A 20779-nucleotide genomic window follows, 5' to 3' on the forward strand; every position below is an offset into this window, starting at 1 on the left:
CTGACAGATACAGAGGAAGATGGTCAGGTAGCACTTTCTGATGCATGGTTCATACAGGTGAGCATCAGAATGCAGGGTCAGCGAGGGTGCCTCCCGGAGCGACCAAATAGTACATTTCCAAAGCAAACTCAGTGTGTTTTATGTTGTTTTTTACATGAGATTACCAGTGACCTAAAGTCAAGCTTCCTCATGACATGTTCATGCAGACATGTTCTCGAAAACGTATCCCGTGGACTGAGTGAGTTTTTGGAAATCTGCTCTCTGATTAGGGTTAAGGGTCTTGTTCGAGGGACTATCAGTGATGTAGGATTGGAACACACAGCCTTCTGGACACAGACACAGATATGTGACCCACTGAGCTACACACTGCCCCAATTCTGGTAGAGGCAGCCCCTACTAAACACTTTCAAGTATATCAGAAGCTGTGCTTATGTCAGTAATGGTTCAAAACATTACAGCAGGTGGTATGCCAGCTGGCCGATTGTTTTTACCTGCTGATACAGGTTTTCCCAGAAGTCTTGGGTCATGAGCCTGAACAGTGAGAGGAAGGCCCACCCAAAAGTGTCGAAACTGGTGTATCCGTAATTAGGGTTTCTTCCTGCCTTCAAACAGACGAACCCGTCGGGACACTTCCTGCAGAGCGGACAAGATGAAGCAGCGAAGATGTGACACATCCGAGCACTGCTGTCTCACGCTACCGAGCAGACAATGGAGCAGAATAACAAGCTGATATTGTAACATGTGATGTACTGTGTAAAGAGACACGGTGATCAAAGCCGGGCTCCACGTGTCTCAATACGGGAGAGAACAAGCGGAGAGAGCAGTTTCTTTCCGAGCCACTCGCTACATGCTGTTTCACGCAAAAGTAGTTGAGTTAGGCTATGATTTTGTTTGAGGTCAGATATGATAGTAAGTTCACAGACCAACCAGAAACCCCTCTGTTCCGCCCTATTCTGCTGGCTGACAGAGCTTTTCTACATCTCTACATGTTACCCTAGATAAACCTGACTTTAAGAAAATATTATAATAAAATAATAATATTAATTAAAACAAAAATAAAATAAAAAATATAAAAATAAATAATACAAAAATAATAATAATGGAGGTGGTTATGCAATATTTGTTTAAACATTATCAGCTAAGGGTTAATTCACAGATTGGAATAGATTACACTGTTTATACCACAGTTACTACACATTTGGCTTACACAATAAAACATAAATACATAATTTTCATGTTTACATGCTGAAAACTCATTTATTAGTAGAACTACTTTCTTCTGTTATTGATTTAATATTGTTATAGTTTCTGTAATTTTTACAATGGGTTCTATGCCTGGACCTTTAAGGAAAGTTAGTTATAATTAAAGATTAATTATATGATTTGACTGGCTAATGTGTAGCTATAGAAAATTTATGGACCCTTCTGACCAATCAGTTTCGAGCATTCAACGGTACCGTGGTATAAAGCAAGTTAATGTGGGCCAAGGGGAACCAGGTCTGTCGCTAACAGTGATTACAAGGCTTCAGTATTCGGCGGGGGGGGGGTCAACCAGTGTCACAAACTTCCAGAGTTTCTGGGACGCAATCAAAATAAACAACAGCGGGGAGCAAGGTGGCGTAAGACACCTGGACTGCGCTCAGCATTTTCCCCATGCGTCAAAGACAAGCAAGACGCATGGCAAGAATGATGCCAGTGGACCAGACATCATCTCGCAAAGGAACACGTCAGCGGACATGCCAATCTATAACAGGCAGCCCCAACACCTCGGTGCTGCTCAATGGGGCATGTGCCGGGGGAAGGAGGGGGACATGGGGGCTGGGGGGGCACTATGTGTCTGGTGATGAGTGCCGTCAGCCCCGACAGCTCGCCGTGTCCACAGGAGACGTGCTAATCAACAGGCCCTCTTCCGTACAGTTTCTGTCGCGGGCTGAGGAGGTGATGTCATCGCATTTCTGCACCATGCATGTGTATTTACTGTTACTCTTGTATGACCCTCATGCAATAAGCAAAGTAAAGGCACCACATAATATGATTACATACATTAGATAGATAGATCGATAGATAGATAGATAGATAGATAGATAGATAGATAGATAGATAGATAGATAGATCCTTTATTAATCCCAAAGAAATTTTATAGAATACTACGCAACAATCATCCGACAGCTTCCTTTCATTACCATGTTACATTCCCAACTTCTAGCATTAAGGCCTTCAGAAATATGAAATCACCAACTGTAAACACATTAGCATTTTATCAGTGATAAATAATAAATCCTTTAATTGCCATTTGAAAATGTAGGAGCACAGGTACATTAGAATTTTTCCTCTTTGCCTGCCCCAGATACACATGGAGATATAAAACAGTGGCACTGTGTGGAAAAAACACAGAACCCACACTTAGAACCCACAACGAAGGACCCGAACCGAATAGAGATATTCACCGTACCAATGAATGTACGTTCACACGTCAATCAAATGTTATCTTTATTTAATAACATACCGCCCTATTGGTATGCATTTACTGAACCATATGCATTAATGAAGCACTACTGTGTTACTGAGAGTACTGTTGCAGACTATCAGCTCATTGTGAGGAATCTTACTATTTTCATCAGCACTCATTTCATCTCCTATTGAGAAGTAACTCCTTGAGTCGTTTAACATGTTTTTTTTTTTTTGTGAAGGGCTAGTGTACTAGTAGATGGACGAGCCTTGCTGTGTTTTCATTCAGAAATGAACCCCATCGCAGGTACAGGCGCAGTGCTAGAACATCCTGCATAGATCCCTCAGCACCAACCCTGGGCTTCTAAATATACATTTAAATTTAAAAGCCCAGGAGTGTCCGATGCTGTCTCACAGAAACAGCCTCTCTGAGTGGCTGAGCTATTTTACCTTCCTATACACAGAAGGACAGAAATCCACGCTAAAATGTGACACGGTTAAGTTAAAAGCATTAAATGAGCATTAAATGCAGTTCAGTGTCTCTGGCAGCTTCAGGATGAGGAGATGGGGCTCTAACATGTGCCTCAAGAAACTTCAGGGGTGGACCGGGGCTGCAGAAGAAGGGCAGCCCACCAAACTCACGGCTGGTACTTTGGGGCAACAGGAAGCCTCAGAGGAACCAGCTTCATTTAGCAGTATGGCAGCTGATATCATAAGGGGCCACATGTCCAAGATGGGGGCATTCAGAGGCTATTTTAGAAGCTGGCGTCCCCCCCAAGGCCAGGAGCAAACGGTTTCGGTGCTGGGTTAGGTGCCCCCGCCACCTGAAAGCCAACACAGTCCCCTTTGTTGCTTTTGATTAGCTGTCCGTTCACGAATGCATGCTATGTCATAAGGCAGGATTATTAAGCACCGCGGATGGCCAGTATCCAGTGTACCAACTTCCGCTGGACGCTGGCCCCAGACCTTTGAGGAGGCTCAAATTGCACACGCTTCCGATACGATCAGATTGTGAAACTGAAAACGCACTGTAAAATAAACTGCCTCTAATTAAGCTACCAGTCACTCGTGGTAGCACTTTATTTGGAAGCCCGGAAAAACACAAAGGGGTGAAAAGTCGTGCCAGCCTCCTTTTTTTTCATATGACAATACCTTAATTGTATACAGAAAAGGACAAAGGTGTCCATAACCCCTTAGAGTCACACTTATTCATGCAAGCCCAGTCCATACAAAGGGTGAGGCTGATGGATTCACTTAGATTCAGCATGCAAGCAATTGTGCGTAGGTCCCCTGGGGACTGGGCAGTACTGTATGTGGCCCTGATGGTTAGAACTAGGTACCCATGATCAGAAGGTCACCAGGTCACATTCCATTGCAAGGCCTTTAACCCCAATTGCTCCAGGAACTGACTGACCCTGCTCTCTCAATTTATACGTTGCTTTGGATGAAAGTGTCTGCTAGATAAATAAATGTAAATGTAACGGCAGCAGAATCCTGAAAGGCACATTAGGCTGGGTTACCTTTATGGGGGTTGTGATGGGAGTGCACCAGGCCGGCGTCCAGACTCAATGTTAAAATGGTGAAACCCAGTCTGAGATGATTAGGGGGTGCATGTTTTATTGAAAGCTACAATAATAGGGAACCAGCAGGCTCTGGTCACAGCCCTGCGCTCCAGCGACCCGTTCCCCCAGCTCGGGTTCAGGAACTTGCCAGATCAAGGACCTACCTGCTGGCGGGCCTCACCTCTACAAGGCAGGCAACGCATTGGGATAATTAATTAACAGCTCGTTAATGAAGTCCAAAAAAACTACTAACATGATCACTCATGGAAAAGAAATGGCATCAATGTGTAAGTGATAATTCTCTCTGATTGGATGGATGGATGGTATATTTTATTAATTCAAAATTTAATTGCAGATACTGAAATATGTAGATATATAAAGAGATACAGAGACAGAGTGGCATGCAGACAGATGATTAGATAGATAGATAGATAGATAGATAGATAGATAGATAGATAGATAGATAGATAGATAGATAGATAGATAGATAGATAGAGAACCTAAAAACATTTAAACTGACAAAAACGTGGAGGTACAGTAACTGTGACGTGCTGCTGTTGAACTTGTGCGCTGTTCCGCGTGTTTGTTTCCCTGTGTGAAAAGAGCATGGCAGCTTAGTCATGGTACGGAAACACCGATGACATCCCACCATTAACAGGAAATGGAATAACAAAGTGCGAATGAGTTAATGGTACGTGGAGAGCTACCAGAAAAGAAAGATCGCTATGAGGATAAAGCTACTTAAAGTTTCTATAGCAACAGTGTCTAGGAGGCTGTTGCCCAGGGAGATTGTTTCTTGTTACATCTCTATAGTAACATTTCAGACAGGGCATGTAACATTTCAGACGGCATGTAACATTTCCAAAGGGCAGATAATAAAATTGTAATTTAATGATGAATATGCCGTGGTATTATATTTAATTTCTTTGCTGTTTAATTCTTGTGGTGTTATACTTAAGAATAAAACATGATGATACAGAATACAAGGCATTCTTTAATACTGTGAATCATAACAAAACTGGGGAAGTTTTAAAGTTCAGAAATGCATATAGTTCATGTTTAAAATTAATTCTTTAATGCTGTAATGTTTGAGATAATTACCCCTCTTACATCGTAATCCCAAATTAGTTAAGGTGAGAATTACATTTATTAGTATTTTTTTTCATTATTAGTAACGTAACAGATAGTGGTTAGTAATGTAATTATGATAACATGAAAAAATACATCATTAAAATTAAATACATAATTTGCTACATAATTACTTCTCTGATGTTTTCTTTCAGATTATCAGACTGACTCCGGTTTCCCCCCACCGTCCAAAAACATGCTGAGGCTAATTGGAGTTGCTAAATTGCCCGTAGGTGTGCATGCGTGAGTGAATGGTGTGTGAGTGTGCCCTGTGTTGGGCTGGCCCCCCATCCTGGGTTGTTCCCTGCCTCGTGCCCATTGCTTCCGGGATAGGCTCCGGACCCCCCGTGACCCAGTCGGATAAGCGGTTTGGAAAATGGACGGATGGATGGATTATCAGACTGTGTTTTTTTTCCAGTAATGGTCACAGTGGCTCCATTCGTTCCTTTGGGGACTCAGGAAATGCTTCCAGGAAATAAGAATGATTCCCTACGTGACTGAATCACATTTATTTTTCTGTCTCTGGTAATCGCTCCTTTGAAAAATATACACGGTAAAACTTCTCCTGAAATGTCCGACGTTCAGTGCTGGGACTCAGAGATGCCCTCCAGAGTAGCCATGAACTCTTTATCATTATATTGTACGAAGAAGAAGAAAGAAAAGCACAAGGAAAAATTGTTTAGAGTATATAGGCACAGTTACTTTTAGATTGTCTGCCCCTCAAGGAGAAAAAAATCGACAGTATTTTAAAAGCCGTAAGATGGATTACGGTACTAAATTAACTTAAATAGAGTGTACAAGTTCGTAAGAAGGTCAGGGTGTGGCAGGTTCTAATTGGTTGATTAGTGTCTCTAACTAGTGTGCTTTTGTGGTAAAAAATGTCCTTCCTATATTCTGTGATTCATTTTTAAACTGTACATGGAAATATATTTTTGAAATATAATTTATATAATTTGATTCTATCAGTATCCTTCGGTTAGGTAGCTGGTTTCACGTGATGACACAATTACAGTGGGTTCGGCGTCTTTAAATTTACGAAGCTTCACTCTAATCCTTTTCTGAACAAAGCGCTAAGCAAGCAAAGCAAAGTGAAATCCATTAAGAGATTCTGCGTGCAAAGCCAGATATTTACACAAATTTATGGTGCACATATGGCTGGATTGAGTCGACTGCTTACATTTTAATTCCTCACATTCAGCAGATAATTGGCGCCATTAATTTTAGCGCCTGAATGCGAGGAGCCCAAACTACAGGAGCCCACCCTGAAGTACCGCTAGCGCCTGAATGCGAGGAGCCCAAACTACAGGAGCCCACCCTGAAGTACCGCTAGCGCCTGAATGCGAGGAGCCCAAACTACAGGAGCCCACCCTGAAGTACCGCTAGCGCCTGAATGCGAGGAGCCCAAACTACAGGAGCCCACCCTGAAATACTGCTACCCTCAGGGACAGGTTTGCTGTTTCAGGGGCGAAACTCACAAAGTAACTTCAGGGCCCCCTAACCCCTCACATACGTTTTAAATGCTAAATTAGTAGCTAATAATCAGAGTAAGAAGATTGCAGATAGCTAGCAGAACATGCTTTTTCAGCATTTCATAAATAAGGGATGCGTTTATTAAATATTTAGTGTAATGGCTGTGTGTGGCCAATAGGGGACTCAAACCTCAGGGGCCCCACACAAAGGCAAGGTTTAAGTGGCTGTAAAACACTGCCAATGGTCATCCTGCTCAGGTAATGATGTTCCCAGGAACCGATGTCCTTGTTTAAAACTGTGACCCTTCTTTGATCTCCCCAGCACACATGCCATTGACAATCAGGTCACCGTGAACTGAGGTCACCGACCAGCAGTGAAAAGCAAACGCAGTGTGCGCCAATTCCGTGGCACAAGCCGGCTTCGCTAACAAAGTGCCATCCGAGTCCCGTCACGTCGGTACGCCATCTCTGAACTCGTGCAATCCTTTGAATGCTCAAAATGCATAATTACAGGTTATTTATAATCATGCATAGCTTAATTAAGACACACTAAACAGCCTTTAATCAAAGGTTTAATGCATCGTGGCAGGGTTTTCTTTAATTGAAATGGTTGAAGTACCACAAAAATAACAATTAGGGGACATCAGAGAGGGGAGGATGCCATCATAACTTAATTGTACCCTTCGTTTCCGAAGCCGGGGATTACTTGTTGGCACACACTCAGGAGATTTAAAAATATCCAAGCAATAACCCACTCCCCATCCCCCCCCCAGCATTTGACCCAACTAATACTTTGCCTCTGCTGAACAGCACACAAAATGTACAGCTGCTTTTAAGTCCCAGTTCACCACAGCAGTGAACGATCAAGAACAATACAGTGAAGCTACTTCATATATGTAGACTACGTGTATATTTTTATTTCAAAGTGACAGTGCCGCATCACTGCGCTCTGTATGGGACAGTTTTTTTCTGATTGGGGGGGGGGACACACAGAGAGGCAGCAGGGAGATGGGGGTCAGAACAGAAGCATTAATCTTCTCTTTGCTGCTAACGTCAGAGCTGCCATTAACAAGCCCATTAGTGAGGCAGAAAGGGGCTTAAAGTGCGATGAAATGCAGCTGGAGTGAGGGATTCTGGGAGTCCTGCAAACCAGCATGCCGAGGACCGCTGTCGTGTGCGGAGCACTGTCTCTGGTGGGACTGGAAAGGCAGCGGCACGCATGCAGCAGGGCTATTATCATTAACACAACCTAAAACTACAAGAGAACATTCTTGATAACTAAAATAAAATGCGATATGAAAATAAACTACAACCTTCAACTAAACAAAAACTATAAATATTGCTCCTGAAACCAAATAACAATAAGTAAGATATAAAATAAACATCACATACCTTCCAAAAATGATTTGTTTGTCCTTAATGACCATTAATAAAGTCGTAATAATAAATTACAATGTGCATGTAAGATTCTATAAATGTCAGACGCATAAAATAGTAAACTTTCAGTCTATCCCAGAAATAAATTTACTAAAATCTAAAGTGAAACTCAATTATTTAAAAACTTAATAGAAATGGATTTTTAAAATAAAAAATAATAAAATAAATAAATCCAAACTAACTAAACTGTATTTTACATGTGCATTTAAAACAATACAAAAATTAAGAATGTAATTAATGTAATTAAAACTCAAGAATATAATAACACAGGCCTGAGCACAGAAACTGGCAACAAACACGAATATGGATGCAGCACAGACAGACCAAGCTGAAGGCTGCTGGGTGTTCAAAGCATCGCAGGACACAGGTAAACGAAGGGGGTCCAGATCAGTTAGCAAAAAAAAAAAAAAAAACACACCCCAGTTATCTAGGCAGGATTGCAGTAGGGGGCAGTGTGTGACTCGGCTGATTAGGACTCTGTGCTTGTGATCAGGTCACTAGGGGGCAGTGTGTGACTCGGCTGATTAGGACTCTGTGCTTGTGATCAGAAGGTCACTGGTTTAATTGAGAGCACAGGGTGACTCAAGGTCCTCAGAGCAATTGGGGTTAAAGGCCTTTGCTCAAGGGCCCAACAGTGAAATCACTCTGCTGACCACTGGATTTGAACTGGTGACCCTTCAATCAGACATACAGCATCCTAAACGGCTGCACCACACACTGCAAGAGATCCAAGCATTGTAAACACAGGCACTTTCTTTTCACATAACATATTCTCGGGCAATCTCATTATAGGGTGTCTGTCAACTGAGAATTTAGGGTTTGTTTTATAGTTCCCAAATCAGCCTGCATGAATTGTAGCCCAGACTGACAAATATGAGGCTATATATTGAGACTGAGGACCAGCTAAAAGTAACACTGCAGTAAGGGCTGTAACAGGACAAGTATTCACGGAGTAGCATTTGGTACATCACTTTCTTTTCAGTATGCACAATGAAATGAATGGATACATTTATGGGAATATAAATTTACAAGTAGATGTTTAACGTGTAAAACAATATGCTGATGGTGGCTGTGAGTTAGTTATGACTAATGCTGGTTACGGTCAGTCAGTATTGGTGGTTTGGGAACATCGTGGTTTCCCAATAAATTACACCAGCACTGGAGAGAGAGCAGTTAATAAGTCCAACTCGGCTCTTTTATCCTGAACTCGGACATATTGTTGGAAACACATGCAACACGCTAACTCATTTTGCGAATGCATCATCTGAATGTGCGTACAAGCAGAATACAGCAGAAACAGCCACTGCAAGTTAGTCTCCAGCAACACCGAGGGCCTTTTGTCAGGAAATTCAGACTAGGCTTAAAAAAAATAACTATAGCTATGGAGTTGTTTATTACCACAGATATACAACAGTCCATAATCGGTAGTAAAGAAAATGGGATTTAGATGGGTAAAGTTCAATACTTCATTTATTTTAAGTATTTGTTTTTTCAATGTGCAGATAAGTGTCTCTTAGATTGAGTTATTCATACATGTCAGCAGACACATTGCTTTTGGTTTACAACTGTTTCTAAATGTGTTTGCAGTTTTAATTATAAACGAATATATTTTTTGTCACGTCCAGCCCCGCCCTGCGTGTCTGATCCCTGTGTTTCCCTCCGATCCAGCTCCAAACCAGCCACACCTGAGTCTTGTTAGTCTTACCACCTGTTTCTGCCCTCTTGTTAACCAGCCACAGCTGCCTTCTGTTTACCCCTTTAGTCCCGTATATTAGCGTCTCTAAGGCCTGTGCTCCCTGTTCGGTCAGTGTGATCTGTCAGCGTCTACTTCCTTGTTTATCTCAATAAACAACCCTACATGGGCTTTGTCTGAAAGCAGTCTGCGTTTGCCGTGTTTAACATCATGACAGTTCTGTAAATACTGTTTTTCCTGCTGCACCAAAATTGCACTGAATTGTGAGTCCCAAACCAGATTTGTACTGAACTGTGAATTTTGTGTGCCGTTACACCCTAATGATGGTGCTTTGGCAGTTCACTTAATATTTGTTTGTTTGTTTGTTTATTCATTCATTAATTTGTTTGCTTGATTCTTTTTGGTGATTCAGGATTGAAATCCACATATTTGTAGGTTGCACCAGCCTACTTCTGTGGTTAGTTTCTGCATCATCTTTTGCATGCAGTAAATAATTGTGCAGCAAGGTGCCGGCAGTTTGCTAAGAGGCAGCCAGGCTTCCCTCATCCTACCCATAAAAAAGCATTTTTACTTCACTGAAGTAGAGCTTGTCTACCTGTCGAACCAGAACAAACCACAAAAATAGGCCAAACAGAATATTCTAGCAACACAAAAAGTTCTGCTAAATAAAATTGTTTTTCTTTTCCTTCCAAAAATTGCCTGGCAGACCGTTTTTGGGATGTATTGAGTGTTTTTCTCCTTTCCCCTGTAGCGACATACAGGAAGTAAGTAAATAGAGAAATGTTCTGACATTTCGGTGCCTGTATGTCTCACACTGGACCTTTCACAGCAGACCTTTAGAGAGTTAAAAGGCCCGCAGCGCTTCCTATTTGATAAATCCCAACTTTATAGTGAGAGTGAGCCGGACACCATGCTGCTAGCTGCGTTAGCGCCCTGTGAAATAAGCAGACATGGCCTTTCGATAACACGCGCGGTGGACATGTGTCACATTCCACGTGTACAGGCCGTAGTTCAGCAGTGGTGCACCACTTGGTGAGATGACCGCCACCATGGGCCGCCGGTTCAAAGGGAGAGTTGCCGTTACTGTCGCACTGTTAACTTTAAGCCTGACTCTGTGGAGGGACTTGTCCACCCAATCGCAAGCCTAGCCCACCGGCCCTCTCTCCATTAAACTTATGACATCTGGTCCACTGATTGATCCTCCTGTGGCCCCACCCCCCAAGCTTTACCGAAGGCACCCCCCCACCCCCCAACCAGCTTTAACCCAGGCTCCTCTAGCTAATCCTGTGTCCCAGCCAATAATTCAAACTTGGAGAGGGACCTTGGTAACAGATCCAATATTCCTTACAAAAACCTGCTGTACTTCAGCACACAACAGGTTTGTTTTCCCTCTATAACATTTTTACAGAGGCTGTATCCATACTGCACCCTGATCCTGCCTGTTCTTATGCTCTGGTGTTGATTCGGAATTACGTCAAGCTGCAAAGCACCTTTTGTCTCCCTGAAGGTCATGGGAAGCACTGAGAAACACCCAACCAGCCCGAAGAGTCCAAGATCCATTCAGCCATCGATCGTACATCCATCCATCTTCTCCTGGTGAGGGTCAGGGCACACGGAGCAGGTCAGGTGAGACCTCTCTCCAAGGCCACAGATTCTAGGTCGTACAGCATGTGGGTGTCAAGCATGAGTTGCCAGATTCTCATATTTATAATAGTGCATGTATGGTGTCTGCTATGCACAAAACTAGAGACCTTGTCAGAGTTAATTAAGCGTTACAGGCAGCTCAGTGGTTGGCACTGTGGCCTCACACCTCCGGGTTGAGGGTTGGAGTGCTGTCTCTATGTAGTTTGGAGATTTTGCATATTCTCCCCATGTTCAGTGTGTTTCCTCCCACAGTCCAAATGCACGAGGTTAATTGAGTTGGTGCTTCTAAGCTGTGCAGTGTCCCCTGCCCTGTGAATTCTGGAATTGTGACACTGTACTGACTAAGCAGTTATTTGAGATGGACGGATGATTTAGAATACATCTGAAAACTTAACTTTAGAGCACAGATTTAACATGTTAATTTGGGATGCTGAACAATTCACACCACAAACACATTATTTAACATTCCTCTGAAGATATTTATATAGGTGAGGTATTTCATAAGAATGCTGGTATGATCCAGCTGCTCGGCAAACGGCGACGCTTTCTGCCCAGTCATGGTACAGCCCGGTCCCACCGTGCTGCATCAGTGCTGCAGTGACAGTTTTTGGCTTAAGAAGTGCTATTGGTGTGGTGTCTCAGTGAGTAGCACCAGTGGTGTACCTCCATGGTTGTGGGTTCAAATCCCACCTCCTTGTGTTATATAAGTCTTCTACTACTCCAGTTTCATGCAGCTGGGTGAACTGCCATTTCTAGACTGGTGCCCTGTGCTTTCTGGGATTGGCTCCCAACTCCCCCTACCACCCAGTACTGAATAAGCCAATGTACAATCCAGAAATAGTCAATGCATATTAACAGCACGTGATTTTAATTTATTTGGCATATTTGATGACTAAAACAGTGTGTACAGTCTCATCTGTCTCCTTCTTAAAAGTAGAAATCACGTCTGTGATTGTTTGTTACACTAAAAGAACCTGTGCAGTGTCACATTTCACACCAGATGTTATCCCAGCTAGTCCATGTGAGCTCTGAGGTCCAAAGCTACTTTCACTTATTTACATAAATCAAAAATAAACGTAAACTCTACATCAGGACTCTCTGTCCAGTAGGTTTTCTATCCTACCTGGCTTCTGATGAGCCACACCTGTTCTCTGGTAAATATCAGGAACAGGTGTAGCTCATCAGAAGCGGGGTAGGATAGAAAACCTACTGGATAGTTGCTCTCCAGGACCGGAGTTGGAGAGTCCTGCCCTACATGTATCAGTCCCCAGGCATCAAATATTCACACAAATGAGTGTTATGTTCCACCAAATCCTCAGTTTTCACCCCAGTACCGTCTGTTTGTGTTGTATTCAAAACTGCAGGACTTTTACAGTATTACTGGAGCATGGGAGAGTTATTCAGAACAGGATGGAGAACAATTCACCTTATAGCCTAAAAGATCCTGAATGGAGATGAGCTTAAATCACAGCTGTCTGGCATACGATCCTACTCAAAGAGTTTGGACTTTGTATACCCAACAGATTTTAAGTACTTTACCATTTTGCACTGTTTCACAAATATTGTTCACACGGTACAGAAGTCGGTGCAAAAGTCTTAGTCAGTCAAAGAAAATGATGTTTGAATGTTGCTGTAGAACTTTATTATTACGTCTGTGTGAGCTTAGCGACTCCAAAACCTCTCCTGAAGCCACCCCAGTATTTGCAGCTGCCATCCAATACACCAGTGCATTTATTCCACCATTACTCCATCTTCTTTGGTTAATCAATACCTCATTGAGCCATTTAACTAATTAAGTTAATTAATTAAGTGAATGAATATCTGTGGTGCCCCTGAGGAGCAGTTTGGGAACCAAAGCGGTGTTCATCCAGCCATCCAGCAAGATATCCTCTTTTTGGAGAACAGAGGAAATTCTTGTTTATTTTTTATCGTGTTACTCTTGCTTTCATTATGTTCTAATGATAATTTTTTCTCTATACACTAACTACCCAGATAAACAGCTTTAAACATTTTCTTCGACTGCCTTAAGCCTGTATATTCCCGTTCTCTGTATTTCACTTTCTATCCACGTTTGCCCCTATATTTATTGTCCTTGTCTATCATATTGTATATGCCTGGCATGCTGGACCTCTTGCTTGCAAAGTAAAGAATCAGCAAACAGGGGGTCTTCACTCAGCTACATATGCCAGTGCTAATATTCAAGCAGAGGGAGAGCCTGGTGCCCAAATTTGACACAACACTATAGCTTCAGAAAATCCCCATAGTGAAAATACAGACGGTGCTCTACTTACGAATGAGTTACGTTCCGAACGGCCATTCGTAACCTGAAATGTTCGTAAGTCATTATTGAACATCATTTTAAAGGTGTATGCAAGTACAAAGAACTAGGATGCTGGGAGTACGCAGGTTATACTGCTGCGCGGTGGGAGTAGCGACCGGAAGTCGTACTAGGCGGAATTAGCGGGCAGAAAAAAAAAAATTATGTTGCGAACAGGAAACGGGAGCCTAACAAACACAATTTGGACTTACAGTCCTCTTTGTTCGCATGTCTGAAAGTTCATAAGTTGAAGGTTCGTACAGTAAGTAGAGGAGCGTCTGTACTGCAGCATGTGACTGTGACGCGGCTGTCATAACCCAAAAGAAAAACAGGAAATATCCTACAGGATAGCATATTAAAAATAAGATATAAAATACTGTTGCATTATGAAAAAATAATGCCGCATTTTAATTAAAATATACAGTAGGTGAGAAACAAAATCTCTGTCTTATTAAATGTCCATCTAAAAGAAAAATGGTTCATTTTCTCTGTTTTTATATTTGTATTTGCAAATTTTTTGGTGCTTTGGATTTATTTTGCACTGCTGGACTCCCATTCGTTTGTCATGTGTCGTTTGTGGGCTCCTTACCCCTCTAAGCCACCACACATCACCGTGTCATCGTGCCAAAGGACTAATAACAGTCACTGTAAGCATGTTAGTCCAAATACATGTGCTGTAGACCACAGTACACGTGACGTAGCTGCAGGTCAGAATCATAAAACCAACCTTGATTTCTTTAATTAGAAACTGACCTTTTAAAAAAATCATAAAAAGCAAAACAAGAATCTGACGGCTATTCGGGGCCGATTGGACCCCACCCACGCTGCTTCTCCAGCGCATATTAACAGGATGATTGATATGGTGCTCATGTCGCCTCCCTCTTTGCTCTCCGGAGATTGCCAAAGGCCAGACCCCGACTGGTTTGCAAGCAAACAGTGCCCCCTTCCCCCCCACCACTTTCTGGGAAATTCCACGGACGGCCTGTTTCGAGGGAAAACCATGGAAGGAAAAATCAATGGGATTGTCACCGAGGCCTCTGCGTCGCCCACCCACATGCACTTCCTGTGGCCAACATGCGCATTAACCCCCCCCACCGACTCCGCCTCTATATGCCCCCCCCCCGGTGGCCTTTCGACCCCAATAATTCGCAGGATTTTCACACCTCTGGCACACGGTGGCCACGGCCCGGCCAGTTCCCAGCTGCCCTCGTTAGAACTCATAAACTAATTAAACGACTCAATTACACAACGTCCGGTACAATCGGAGGTCAGGACGCAACGGTGCGTGGCGTAGGTCTCTGAGGAGGAATCCAGGGCCCATGGACAGAGAGATTTCAGCTTTTTATTCCAGTGGAGAACCCCATGAAGACACAGATTTCAGAAAGAGGGTCTGACGATGAGGGATATTTGGCCGTAAGCGGCCCGCTTACCCTGCGTCGCTGGCGTTCCCGCATATCAAAGCGTCGTTGCTTCCCTCCAGCTTGTAGTAATTGTCTGGGTGGTAAAGAAAAAGAGAGAGTGAATCAGACAGGTGAGGTGCTGACAGGATTTGACCCTCAGGGGGGACTCAGCCCCCCTGGAGCAATACGGGACGTGCCCCTCCCCTCAAGTCCCACATGATAAAATTTGCCAAGCAGGTGGTACAAAATGTATAGCAAAATACAGGAAAATCACTAAATGGTTTCATAATTATTGTTTTTTGGGCGGCCTCTGGTGTGAATCGTTATAGCATCACAGAACAACTTAACATGCTTGAAAGATAATCATACTGTGTCCAGGAAATCACGTCGTTTGTGTCTCTAGGGAGGATAGGATTGAGTTCTCAAAGACACCTGTCATCATGTTATGTGGGATATGTGTTAGATATAAACACACACATATATATATACTGTATGGTTTAACTACATGCATAATCAAGGGCTGCCACTTTCATCCTGCATTATTAATAAAGTTCAGAGATAGTTTCATACCCTTTATGAAAATCACTGATACTCAGGAGCACAGTAGGGGCATATTACAGGGCCCCTGGAATATGTATATTTATATAATAATATAATGGGGGGGGGCTAGGTGACATTTTGTCTGGGTGCCCAGAATCTCTAACTACACCCCTGCCGATATGTCATATTTCCATTGTTTTCTCTGGATTTTATTTACATTTCTCTGCTTGAAGGTAGCAGAGGAGCATCAGAAGCAATGTGATCTGATTCGATCGTTACAACAAAGTACACACTACCGAGGAGCCTGAAGACCCGTGATGAAAACAGAATGTTCTAGAGAAACGCCAAATGAAGTGTCAACAAGGGCTCAATGCCACCTAATAATAATAATACTAATAATAATAATAATAATAATAATATAATAATAATAAGGAATGCCTATGAGATCACATGGCTGCTGGCCTCATAGGCAGACAGAGTTCCCCGTTTATCGCGCCTCATTTTCGGCGAGGTTTCTGCTTCACTCTGTCCCACTCCAGCCGCTAAGTGCTGCTGGGCGACGGGGCTGAGAGGGTCGCTGAGCACTTTGGCAGCCTTCCTCCTCCATCCGCCTGTCGCCACCGGCATTCCGCATCCAGCATGGCCTTAAATGTTCGTCCTCATGCCCCCCCCCCCCCATATCTGTCACCCCCCCCACCCCACCCTAAGCGAGTCTCAAAGCCACACTTCAGTGTCATTTCAAAGATTGCACAATCTTCCGTCTGACAGAGTGGGCCTGATTAGGTGTTACAATTTGAAAAGGAGACGGACGAGTGTTTTACGTCACTACAAAGGTCACGCTGTTTTTTTAAGTCCTTCACAAAATAAAATCTTTTTTGGATGCAGGGGAAATCAAAGGGTGCGTGAGGCATGAGTCTGAGCATGACGGGCTAGAAAGAAAAAAAACGTACATTATAAAATGACATCATTTCAATCCGCAGGGCACTATGGTCACATGCAGTGTTTGGGTCAGCAGGTTACGAACTGTGTGCCAATAAACGAAAGGTCACTGGTTCAAATCCCAGGGTTGGCAAAGTGACATCACCAAAGTGCTTTTGAGTAAGACCCTTGACCTCAAATGCTCCAGAGATTGTCTGACCCTCCTTTTCTAACGGCGAAGCAAATTTTATCATCAACAACTTTTTATCATCGCCATACTGAATTAGTGAGTCGATGATGCAATGTCAGGCTGATCTGTGAGGAACCCACATACAGCAGGACAACTGCACTGCCCAGACCCTGCACACGCACCCTCGTCGTTGAAGAAGTCCTTGAGGGAGGGCCAAGTCTTGTTGTCGCAGACGAAGCTACTGTTGCTGACGAGCGTGTTGTTAAAGCAGTGTTCGTGACTGCGGATACACTTCTGCTTCAGGTTTCCCATGAAGAGCTGCAGGCCGATGAGCGCGAAGACGCTCAGGCAGAAGACGGTGAGGATCATCACGTCGGCCAGCTTTTTTACTGACTGGATCAGGGCCCCAACAATCGTCTTCAGACCTGCCGGGGAGAGCACACTGTCCTGTTTAGTGCGGTTAAAAAGTTAAGTATAGAAACTATGTTTCATAAAGTATTATATATGGGCTGCGTGTGATGTACTTGGCACGATGGTGCAGTGGTTAGCAGGTCTGGGGCAGGGTTTCATGTGTGGAGTCTACATGCCCTTTCCAATTGAATTTATATGTTCTCTCCCTGATTGAGCAACAGCAGATGTGAAGAATGTTCATTTATTTGCTTGTCGGTTGCGCTATGAAACGTCCGCCTCACCTGGAATGACAGAGATAGTTTTCAGGGCTCGCAATACCCTGAACGTCCTCAAGGCCGAGACGTTGCCCAGGTCCACAAACTCTGTTACGTATCTGCAGACAGACAAGGTCAGAGACGCGCTGACGGATGGACCAAAATGCAACCTTTCTTCTCCTACACCATGAAACCTGATAACTGTGTCACTACATTCCAGGGACCTAATTATAAAACAATTATTATATATAATCATATTATAAAACACCAAAAAAACAATGCATGGCGAATCCAGCCGTTTCTAAACCCTCGGTCCCATTGTTCTTTTCTGAAATCCCTCACAGATTCGCTCCATGAGTCCCTGTTCTAGACAGTCAGGTCTCGCCTATAATCCCACACAGGTGAGACGTTACTCTGACACATTGGACACCAATACCAGCAGTTCTATTTGCTAACACTAATTTAATGACTCATGAATGTGAATCCTTGAATTTGCATTGAAGGCTTACATTTACATTACATGCAAATTCTTTGATTTTTTTTACATCTTCTTTCGTCAAGCAGAACATGAGCATGTTTCACAGGAATAGTTTGGGTTAAATTTTTACTCTGCAGTTTCATAAGAGCCCTCCTTTAACTGTTACGCCCCCTGCTGCCCTGCACAAAAACACAAGATTTTCTTAGCATTTCTTTCAACTTTTGGAGCCATTAAAAATAATTCCAAGTCTGGAAGACACCTGCTTAACTCTCTAGTCATGCTCTTCTGCTGACCTTAGGAAATGGATTCTTTTCTTCAGGTATCACAGCATTTGTAAAATATCTCTAAAATAACAACAGCCCACAGGAAAGACGACATGCAAGACAGGCTGCATTAAAAAATTCAGGAAAACAGAGCGTGCAATGCTTAAAGCGTTTAAAGAAGAAACACACGGGTGGTAAACTGTCGCTCTTTGTAAAATAATAAGTGATTAACTATCCATCCATCCATCCATTTTCCAAACCGCTTATCCTACTGGGTCGCGGGGGGTCCGGAACCTATCCCGGAAGCAATGGGCACAAGGCAGGGAACAACCCATGATGGGGGGCCAGCCCATCGCAGGGCACACTCACACACCATTCAGTGATTAACTAATATGTGATTAACTAATACGTGCTTTTCACTGATTGTACTGCTTTGTTTACGCTGATGGACATTAAATATCATTTACTTTAAGAGATATAAACATCTTGAACCTCTTTTCAGAGATACAAAGTCCTTTTAACAAATGTACAAGTAAGATTGTATTTACAGGCAGCCTGTGGAAACCTATTCATTCTACTGGACTTAATGCAGGGGTTAGCGACTGCAAGGTCACCAGTGTCAACCCCAATTCTGAGTCCTAATATTCCCAGGAATAAATCAGTTAAAAGCGAATTTTAATGTCTTGCTTTATGTTTTCCGTTCAACAAGCAAGAAAAAAAGCAGGAAACAGAGATGTGAATTTAAAAAAATCACTCAATTCAGGGGAAATATTTGTAAGGTATTTTTGTGAACTGAATTAGTTTTGGGACTTAATTATAGTTCCTTGTTGGATTACATGAGGATTGAGTCAATTTTGGTTCTCAGGACACCTGACTTTAAGTCACTGGTGGTCTCATCTTAAAAATAACAAGAAATGAACAGGGTGAGTTTTGGAAATTCACTATTTGTCATTTAAAAATCACAAATGTAAAGTCGCACAATCAGCTTATATAGCTTGGGGGGCTGCGGTATTCTAATGTAAGGAGAGGCTGCACATTTTGTGCCCACAGGTACCTGTGCTGAAAGGGGGTACGGCGTCCCGGGGGCTGGGACTGACAGAAAGGTTATGCTGGAATACTTACGCCATGACTATTACACTGAAATCCAGCCAGTTCCAGGGATCCCGGAGGAAGGTGAAGGGTCCAATGCAGAATCCTCTGGCCAGAATTTTGATCAGCGATTCGAAAGTGTAAATGCCAGTGAAAGTGTACCTGATCAAATGGAGTGGGGGGAGGGTGAGAGAAATTGACAGCATCAGTAGCCAATGGCACGGTCTTAAGAGAGGAGAGCCCGCCCTCTGCACCCAAAGGAACAGGAAAACAACAGGAACATCAGAACAGAGGTAAAGTGTGTTCAATGGGGGAGCGAGCTCGCTGTTTTACTCCAGCATGAGTTGGCAGCCATCACGACAACAACGGGCATCAGCCCAGCAAGTCGGCTCAAACCGAAATGGTGCCAAGTCGATGTAAATTGGAATGGAGCCCGAGGCTGCACTGAACGCTCTCTGCCTGCACTGAACGCTCTCTGCCTGCACTGAACTCTCTCTGCCTGCACTGAACGCTCTCTGCCTGCACTGAACTCTCTCTGCCTGCACTGAACGCTCTCTGCCTGCACTGAACTCTCTCTGCCTGCACTGAACGCTCTCTGCCTGCACTGAACGCTCTCTGCCTGCACTGAACTCTCTCTGCCTGCACTGAACGCTCTCTGCCTGCACTGAACGCTCTCTGCCTGCACTGAACCGGCGAACTTCTCAGGGAACGGCAGGCTGAGACGATTCCTCTGGAACGTCGGAATCATCTCTAAAAGAATCTCAGTGTCTGTTGGGGTGGGTTGAAGACGGGGTGGGATACTTACTCGACGTATTTGGCCCATTGTGCGGGTTCCGACATGGCCATGAAGCAACAGTTGGTCAAAATAGTGCACATGATAAAAAAACTGAATAAAGTGGGGAGAAGAAGTTAAGGAAATGGACGCTTCGGGGAAAACAGCAGGCAGCGTGATATCCTGATCATGCCAGGGCCAAACAACACGTATATATGTGTTATATAAATATAATATGTTATTTATGTTTTATATAAACAGGATCAATAGATGATGGATAGGTAAATATATAATATAAATATATAAAATTATACATGTGTATATATATACTGCAAACATGCTATACATAGTATATTATATATAGTACATCATATTTATATATATTTACTACAGTCATCCATCGACTTACATCCTATCGAGTAACATTCAATTATATGATTATACAATTATGGACAGTAGTGGCTTAATGGTTAGGGAAGTGCATTTCTAATTGAAAGATTGCAGGTTCGAATCCCCGACCAGCAAGGCACCGCTGAGGTACGCTGAGCAAGGTACCCCCCCCCGGGCGCTGAATTAGCTGCCCCCTGCTATGTCACATTGTCACATGTGTGGTACATGCAGAGGACACATTTCGTTGTCGTGTGCTGTGTCATGTCAGCTATGACCACTGATCACTTAATTCTACTTATGTCATATAAGAGCCGTAAAAATAATTATTGAGAGACATAAAAAGCAGCTGAACTGAATGTTAGCGCACATATTTTAC

General features: G+C 43.2%; 1 protein-coding gene across 1 annotated transcript in view; it reads right to left on the bottom strand.

Moving 5' to 3' along the window:
* LOC125744379 (sodium channel protein type 4 subunit alpha-like) overlaps positions 1–20779 on the bottom strand; it is a 117142-nt gene that overhangs the window by 60618 nt on the left and 35745 nt on the right. Inside the window, exons 4-9 of the mRNA XM_049016125.1 lie at positions 20047–20136; positions 19275–19403; positions 17439–17530; positions 16929–17171; positions 15129–15192; positions 492–633 (exon numbers count right to left, since the gene is read on the bottom strand). Coding sequence (XP_048872082.1) covers positions 492–633; positions 15129–15192; positions 16929–17171; positions 17439–17530; positions 19275–19403; positions 20047–20136 — 760 coding nt within the window. The remainder of the gene's footprint in view (positions 1–491; positions 634–15128; positions 15193–16928; positions 17172–17438; positions 17531–19274; positions 19404–20046; positions 20137–20779) is intronic.

Source organism: Brienomyrus brachyistius, chromosome 1 (assembly GCF_023856365.1).
Source record: "Brienomyrus brachyistius isolate T26 chromosome 1, BBRACH_0.4, whole genome shotgun sequence".
NCBI classification, from domain to species: domain Eukaryota; kingdom Metazoa; phylum Chordata; class Actinopteri; order Osteoglossiformes; family Mormyridae; genus Brienomyrus; species Brienomyrus brachyistius.